This window comes from Sinohyriopsis cumingii, chromosome 14 (assembly GCF_028554795.1).
Source record: "Sinohyriopsis cumingii isolate HCF-2022 chromosome 14, ASM2855479v2, whole genome shotgun sequence".
Taxonomy (NCBI): domain Eukaryota; kingdom Metazoa; phylum Mollusca; class Bivalvia; order Unionida; family Unionidae; genus Sinohyriopsis; species Sinohyriopsis cumingii.
In genome coordinates this window covers 116719299-116728520 of record NC_142974.1, presented here as the reverse complement: position 1 = coordinate 116728520, position 9222 = coordinate 116719299, and the positions used below count along the sequence as shown (strand labels likewise).

The 9222-nt window shown below is 35.6% G+C and overlaps 1 protein-coding gene across 1 annotated transcript; it reads left to right on the top strand.

Annotated features, from left to right (window-relative positions):
• Nucleotides 1-260: 260 nt before the first annotated feature.
• On the top strand, nt 261-5364 carry LOC149784663 (uncharacterized). Its single transcript, XM_089932711.1, has one exon. The coding sequence runs from the start codon at nt 641-643 to the stop codon at nt 2069-2071; it is 1431 nt and encodes a 476-aa protein (XP_089788837.1). The 5' UTR covers nt 261-640; the 3' UTR covers nt 2072-5364.
• The last annotated feature ends 3858 nt before the right edge of the window (nt 5365-9222 follow it).

The window sequence follows — 9222 nt, the reverse complement described above, 5'->3', positions numbered from 1 at the left end:
ATACATTTTCATGATCCCAGAACAAGATATCGTGTGGGTCTTGATAAAATATTCGGATAAATTAATAGTAGCAGAGGGGGTGCAACCTCAGTTGGACGTCATATGGGTAAACAAAATACACATAACAAATTAGAAAACACAAACGACAGCGATAAAGTAACAAAATAATCTACCCCCAAGAGTATCTCTTGGAGAGAAACTCTTAGAGAGGGACTCTTGGAGAGAGACTCTCGGTTGGTTAGAGGTCATGGTTTGGCGTTAGTGACCTTATTTTTTTTAATTTTGTTTTTAATGAGGTTTCATTTTAAGCAAATGACGTTTCAGCAAAAGGTCTGTTTACCCCCTCTGCTGCTTCTTCCGAAAACATTAGTAACATTTAAAAATAACTGCTAAAAAATGTCAGATGGTTGTTCCACTGTTTTTCTTTTAATATTTCACTTGATCCGAACCAGCTTACGCCTAGCTGAAGCGTACTGTAATTTCGGCCGAATCAGTTCGTAACCGGGGCCGAATAAATAAAAAGTCCATAATTAACTATCGTAGTAATCAACCAGCTTTCACTTGAAAAATTGCTTGTACTTCCGGACTCTTGAACCGTGAAATTTCTGATAAATTATTTATGTAAAGCGGTGCTTAGAAGATGTTGATACACGCAAAAGATAAGCCTTTCAAATGTGATTTTTGTGATGAAATGTTCAGCAAGAATAATGCTTTGAAGAAACACACGAGGATACATACTGGAGAAAAACCGTTCAAGTGTTTAGTGTGTAATAAAACATTTAATAGGAGTTTTCATTTGGAGAGACACATGAGGATACATCCTGGAAAAAAACCGTTCAAGTGTGAAGTTTGTGATGAAATGTTCAGCAAGTATAATGCTTTGAGGAAACACACGAGAATACATACTGGAGAAAAACCGTTGAAGTGTGAAGTTTGTAATAAAACATTTAGACGGAGTTTTACTTTGGAGAGACACATAAGGATACATACTGGAGAAAAACCCTTCAAGTGTGAAGTTTGTGATCGAACATTTAGTCAGAGTTTTTATTTGTTGAGACACACGAGGATGCATTCTGGAGAAAAATCATTCAAGTGTGAAGTTTGTGATAAAATATTTAGTAAGAGATATCATTTGGAGAGCCACACGAGGATACATACTGGAGAAAAACCGTTCAAGTGTGATGTATGTGATAAAATGTTTAGCAGCAAGAATGTTTTGAAGTCACACTCGAAGATACATACTGGAGAAAAACCGTTCAAGTGTGAAGTTTGTGATAAAACATTTAGTCAGAGTTTTCATTTGGTGAGACACATGAGAATACATACTGGAGAAAAACCGTTCAAGTGTGAAGTCTGTGATAAAACATATAGTGACTATAGAAGTTTAAGGAACCACAGGAGGATACATACTGGAGAAACACCGTTCAAGTGTGAAGTTTGTGATAAAACATTTAGTTCTAGCAGTAATTTGATGTTACACACAAAGATACATACTGGAGATAAACCGTTTGAGTGCAGTGTTTGTGATAAAACATATAGTGACATTAAAAGTTTCAGGAACCACACGAGGATACATACTGGAGAAAAACAGTTTAAGTGTGAAGTTTGTGATAAAGCATTTAGTTCTAGTAGTAATTTGATGCTACATACAAAGATACATACTGGAGATAAACTGTTTGAGTGCAGAGTTAGTCAGAGGTTTCAGTTGGAGAGACATGTGAGGATACATACTGGAGAAAAACCGTTCAAGTGTGAAGTTTGTGATAAAACATATAGTAACAGTAAAAGGTTCAGGATCCACATGAGGATACATAATGGAGAAAAACTGTTCGAGTGTGAACTTTGTGATAAATCGTTTAGTGAGAACAGTTATGTGAAGAGACACATGAGGATACATACTGGAGATAAACCGTTCAAGTGTGAAGTGTGTGACAAAACCTTTAGTGACAAGAGTCAGTTAATAAGACATACAAAGATTCATACTGGACATAAACCATGCAAGTGTGAAGTTTGTGATAAAACATTTCGTGACAATTATCATTTAAAGAGACATAGACAGATTCATGCTTGAGATGAATCATTCATATGTGAATTTTCCCAGAAAATGTTTAAGCATTGTTTTTTTTTGAAGGTCCACATGAGGATCCATACTGAAGATAAAACATACAACTGTTACTTTAAAAAAAAACTGTTTATTTCATAGTAGCTTTTTCAAAGTGCACATGAAGGGACATACATGAGATTATTTAAATGTCAAATTTATCGTAAAATGTTTAGGCAAAGCAGTAATCTTAGGATCCACATGATGATACATACTGGAGATAAAACATTAAAATGTGAATTTTGTCAACAAATGTTAAGAAAGCGTAGTGGTTTGAAGATGCACTTGGAAAATACATATGATCAAACATACTGGAGAAAAACTGTTTAAATGTCAAATTTGACATAAAATGTTTAGGCAGAGTTGTACTCTTGAGATCCACATGAGGATCCATACTGGAGATAAACCATAAAAGTGTGAACTTTGTGATGTAGTGGTTTGAAGGTGCACACGAGGATATGAGGATACATAATGGAGAACAAACATTAAAGGATGTATATTAGTGTTTTAGTTTTTTGATTATGTGGATTTGCTCATTACATTTTTTAAAGTGAATTTTTTCCTAGCATGTGATTTTTCACACTTGAGCATAGTTGGTCATTATAGTCATGACATCAGTGAGCACAGTCAGATGGAGGTTTCCTTGCTGGTTGGCAGAAAGACCATAGGCTTACTCTATATTTGATAACTAACTGTGATGTTGTCAAAAGAATGATATCTCTCCTTTTGTACTATCATTTTATCTGACTTGGATTGTAAACCAGTATATTGGTTTAAAGTCAATAAATCTGATTCTAAAATTGATGGTGGCATTTATTTTGGATTCAGTGATGGCAAAATTTGATACTAAAGAGGTAATTGATATGCTTAAAGCAAAGTGTGATATGCTTAAAGCAAATAATCATATGCTTAAATCAAAGTGTGATATGTGTAAAGCAAAGTGTCATGAGAACAAAAATTATCCTTGTGATAATGATGGTGAGAATGTGGCACAGTTTTGAATAGGATGAAGAAATTCACAACAAGGGTTAGATTTCAGGAGCTATGTAACCTGAAATTCAAAAACCGAACTTTTGCTGATACCACAAGAAATGGATTGAGTTTGTTAAATTTGATGAAACTGGAAAAATAGAAGAGATGGTAAAGAAAACTAAGGATGGATACAACCATATATAATCCATATATCGAAAAGATATCCACAGTCTGTATTTATGGATCTCATTACATTTTAATGACACTACTTTAAAATGTTTTGTCATTTTAGCAATCCAATCTGTAATACAAAATAGCAAGTTTGGAACTAAATGGCAAAGGCGAGCAGAAAAAAATTACCATGTGGGAAATATACATGTCAGTAATGAAACATAAATAAATAGGTCAAGTCTTAAACAGCCTTATTTGAGATTTCATGGATCAAGCAGTCCCTTATATTCTTTAGTGCCATATAACCGTTAGATATTGTGAGTACACACTTCATTTAGTAATAATATGAGAGTTATCTGATCCTTTGCTGCCATGGTGATTCCACCAACCAGAGTTCTGCATGCACTTTGTTGTGACCTCATAGTGATTCTGTGATGACACAAAATTATAGAAATTCTTCCAGTGCATGTGTGCTATATGTACATGTGTACACTTTGTGTCTAAACAGTCCTTTCCAACTCTTTGCCCATGTGTATTTAAGTTTGTATGTGTGTATAACTATATCAGTGGTGTAGGTGAGAAACCAGTGTGTCACATTAACAGAGCCAGGCAGCACAAGCGCCAGCTTAGCCTTTTAGAGCCTTATTAGTGTTCCATATATCATCTATACAGATTAAGGTTCAGCCAGTAATCTGGATGAATGCAGCACACAAACAATGGCTCATCGGATTCCATGTAGCTTCTGCTATATTGTTGCCTGCATTGACTGAATATCCAGATTGCTACCATTATACTCAGGAAATTTGACTGTCACCATTTTCATCTGGAACCTTGAGTGTTAACTGAAAGAGAAATGAGGTGTTCTGAAATCCACCTGTGATGGTCTTGAGTGAAGATGATCCAAAAGCATTTTGCCTAGGTCTCAATGTGTCATGATTTTGAGGTCACATGCACTACTTATTCTGCTACACTAGGAAACTAACACAATAATGAAGCTAAATTTGTTCTTTTAGTGTACTCTTATAATGACAACATATTCATCTGGGGGTCTTTTAGCCACTGATTCTGTCAGTATAAATATCTGCAAAGCTAGAATGACACTCAGCAAGTGGTTGAAACAGGACTGTCAAGCCTGTAAATTTGCAGCCTTGCTATTGCATGCATACTGAGTACTCCAGCATAAGTTATTTTCTGCTCCCAGATAAAAAAATTGCATCCAAATATGGGTCATTAAGCATTTCTGAGACTTCTGTGTTATCAAATAGTAATTTTTTAAAATGTCCAATAAGATATATTAAAGGTGTTATTTAAATGGGATATTCAATGATGATAAGTGTCAAGTATTGTATCAGTAAAAATTCAGTTGTATAAACCATCAATATTTAAATTCTTTCCTTTTGACAAAATACTTTTACACAGAAATTATAGGTAAACACTTGCTGAAGTATACTTAGAGAATACATTAGTTTTAAGTATTATTTAGTACAATCATTTTGGTCGATGTTTTCTGTAAGAAAGGAAGCGGGAAAGTTCAGTGCTTGTATTTGTGGCACTTCTTGTGCTGATTTGCTGTTAAACACCAAACAACCAAATTGAATAACCAAAAATAGTGATATGATGAATTTAATGGCTAGAACAGATATATTAATGATTGCGCACTAAAACTTAAACAGGCACATATAAAGGATTATTTTAAAAGATGTTTGATTGCCTCATGCTTTTAATTGTGTGTGTGTGTCTGTCTGTGTTGGATGTTTGTCCTATATAGTAAATGCCATCAGAGAGTATACGAATATGTGTCACCTACTTGTATATGTGCATTAGGCATGGCAGACTTCCAGGAAGATACCATGCTGTTCTCTTCGTTTAGTTTGTTTAGTTTGTCTTGTGTGAAGATTTTCTTTGAGTTTCAGCAAGTCTTAATTAGTAGTGAGTTATAGTGGTATCTATTTAGTTAATTAAATTAATTAAGAAAAGAAGCCAATCCTTGATATCTTTCATTTGCTTTATATGGTATAATTTGTATTGCTTATTGTCATTGAATGTGTTTATTACATAATTGGCTTGCAATCACGGTTTTAGATAGGATGTGCTGGAAATAAAGATGATTAAAGCACCCATCCTTTAGTTAATTGTTTTGTATATTCATCATTATAAACCTTGTCAAATAGCAATTATTCATGTAATTTAAAACTAAGTTATGGTGTTTTATGGTTGCTGTCAAATTTTTAATTTTTTCTTGATTATTAAGATGGGTTCCCTGTCACTTGTTGGTGATTTAGATAAGGTTATTCCAATTAACATATTGAGAGACAGAGGTTCTGAGAGTCTTTTGTTAGAAAGTACTCTGCCCTCTTCTGTTAGGTCTTCTAGTGAAAATGTTCTAATAACGGAGTAGAATGTGGATATATTATTGTCCCTCTCCATTGTGTTAAATCGTCATTAGATTTAGTTTCAGGACCAGTGAAAACTGGTCCAATGACTTCCCTGCTTTTCAAGACGTTGGTTTGTTACTAGGTAATGATGAAGCAGGAGATAAGGTAGTGGTTAATCCACTTGTAATTGACAAACCTGTATCGATCGACGAGAAGAAATCGAAATAGAAAATCTCTAGTTTATGTCCAACTGAAGAAGTTAATACAGTTATGGCAAGATATTCTCTTGAAAATGATGTTGTTAAACAGGATGTTATTCCTTTAGCGGACACATTTATGGTTCAGGCTAAATGAGGTCACCTTTGCTCCTAATTTGGATCAGTCATGAGGTATTTATCACAGTGGTGGTCATTTGGCTATGCATTCTCTTAAATATTATCAGGGTGATTCAAAACATCACTAGTTGTCTTACAGAAAAACTATCCAGAGATCTTCCCTTTGCTTCAGAGGGTGGTAAGAAAAACTGAAACCACACAAGAAGGAACCGTTACGGATCACTGCCATCTCACCTCTGTCTGCGCCGGTTCGAGTCTCAGATTCAGCCAATGTGGGTATGTGAGAAAGCTTGCCAGTAGCTTCTCATGGGTCGGTTGTTCTTTCCTGGGGTTTCCCCTGTTTCTTCCTCCACCATTAATACTGGCCGCCATGTATAGGCTATCATGTGCTCAAAAATGGCGTTAAACCCCACAACAAAACAACAAAATCTTCTTGAAGAATGAGGTCCTTACGAGGAACTGGAGACCACCTGAGGTACTCCCATTGACGAGTCGTCAGTTACCTATCCAATTGTTGTTCCTAGATTGTATCGACAGAAAATCCTTGGTCTATCCGATGAAACGGTGATATCTGGTCATTTAGAAGCATATTGGACCTACCACATGATCTTAAATCATAGCTGCTATTCAAAACTTAAAAGTGATGTTTCTCGGTTTTGTAGATCATGTCAAATGGTAGGAAAACACAATCAGAGGATACCCAAACCTCGCCTGTCACCTATTGCTCTGTTTAACGAACCATTTAGTAGATATCATGGTTATAAAGGCTTTCCCCCACCCAAGTTATGCAACCAATGCCTGTTGATGATTATGTGTGCGTACACAAGTTTTCTACAGCTATTCCTTTAGGGAAGATTAAAACGGAGACCTTAGTGAATATTTGGTGAACTTTTTTATAGACATTTTGGTCTTCAGAGAGATGCAGGAAAAATAACAGGCAAATGTGTTCGGTTGTTATTTCCAGTTTAAGACTCTCTTCGGGAATTTCTATAGAATCTGTACTTTGGTCAGTATAAAGGTAGCACGAAAGTGATTAGCTTAAATCGCAATATCCATACTCATGGGTGGCAAGATAGGATTAATTGTTGCATAGTAACCCAAATAAATTATTTAGTTAATTTAGTGGTACCTGTCCGACGCACACAGCATTTATTTAAAGATGAGAAATAGGTGAGTGGTGACTTGGATGTAACTAATCGTTACAATTCTAAAGTTTTACACAATCTGGACAAGATGATTTTGTACATGCTGCCGCATGGGATGAACGAACTCACACCGCTAGTAAAAGAATATGAACACCTATTTCCAGATTTTCCAACACGACCAAATATGATTTTCTACGACGTTGAAATAGTGTGTGTGTGTGTGTGATTAGAATTGTTAACGTAACTTTAACAATTTTTCAGTCATATCGCTACTATTATCTGCAGTGTGACAGTTTATAGTGATTTCTAGCACTGGGGCATCATGACGGAGACATGTAGCGTGATTTCACAACCAGTCACATGATCCTGACACCAGGCCAACAAGTCCTAACACTAACGTCTTAATGCTGAGCACCTAGCGAGGCAGATGTTAGTACCATTTGTAAGTCTTTGGTATGACTCGGCCGGGGTTCAAACCCATGACCTCCCGCTTCCAAGGCGGACGCTTTAACACTAGGACACCAGAGCGGTCTTGAAGTAGTGAATTCAACGCCAATAAAGCAGCATCCTTATGGAAAGAATGTCTGAAACAAGACTATCTGAAGAAAGAAGTTCAGTATTTGCTGGAAAATGACCTTATCGAACCAAGTATGTGACTTGATAAGTTCACCTTATATTCTGGTGTCGAAACCTGATAAAACTTTTAATTTCCATGCTGTTTACAGAAGAGTAAACAGTGTCACTAAGACAGATGCATTTACAACTAGAATTGATGACTCTGTTGACAGGACTGTACATGGCAAGTACATAACAAAGTCTGACCTCTTGTAGGGATTCTGAATAATTCCACTTACGAAATAAAGAAAGGAAATATCAGCATTCGTGACTCCATATGGACATTACCAATACAAAGTCGTGCCATTTGGGATGGTGGGTTACCCAAATTGTTTCCAACGTTTGGTGAATATGATAACATCTAAAAAATGGACATTGTGATGCTTACAAAAATGATAACATCATCTACAATATCACCTGGAAGGATCACATGGAAACCATCTGGGATTTTTGAAAGCCTCAGCGAAGCAACTCTGACTATCAACTGCAGTAAAAATGAATTTTGCCATGCTTGTGTTACTTTCTTAGGACACGTTATAGGACATGGTGAAAAAAACAATATAGAAGTTAAGGTTGTCGCAATTTCTGAGTTCCTTGTGCCTATCGGTATGATGCAACTGAAACGAGTTTTGGGTATGTCTGGTTATTATCGAAATTTGTTATAATTTTCCATGATTGCTGAACCTGTGGCGAATTTGCTGTGTAAGACGACCAAATTTCAATGATCAGAAAAGTATCAGGAGGCTTTCGATAAGTTAAAGAACATACAAAAAAGTGCACCAGTTATGTCGGCTCCAGATATCAGCGAATCATTGAAAATGTGTGTATATGCAGATGACGTAGGGGTTGGTGGAGTACCGGTTCAAAAACACCGCAGTGGTGTTGATCATTATGTGTGCTACTTTTCTAGGAAATTGAATAAGCAACAGAGAGATTATTCCACGATAGGTGCAGGAGCGTTTGGCTTTGATAATGGGAACACTTTTGAGTCTGTGTTAGTTCAGCTCCTTCTTCAGTCGTTGTCTTCAGTGATCACAACACCATCACTTTCATAAATAAAACGAAGAATAAGAATCCAAGATTGTTGCGATTGTTGTTTCAATAATATAACATGGAAGTCACGCACATCAAGGAAAAAGAAAAATATATTGCAGAGGCACTTTCACGTGCATGGTATTATATTATTTTGTATATATGATTGTATCAATCATATGCATATGCAATATTAATTACATTTATGTTTAATATTAGGTACAAGAGATTTTTATGGCATAAATCTTTTGGATTAATTTGAGGCGGATGTTATTTCTTTCGGAGTATGTATTATCTTTGAATTTATAAAATAATTTTTATTTAGGTCTTTTTAGACTACGAAGTATATTTGATATCCTCTCGTTCAATTTTTAATACTATCTTAAAAGAACATGTATATTCCATCGTTAGGGTTCCATTCACGACAAGGCCGATCTAAGGTGAAATTAACAAATAAACAGGTCAAAAATGACAAA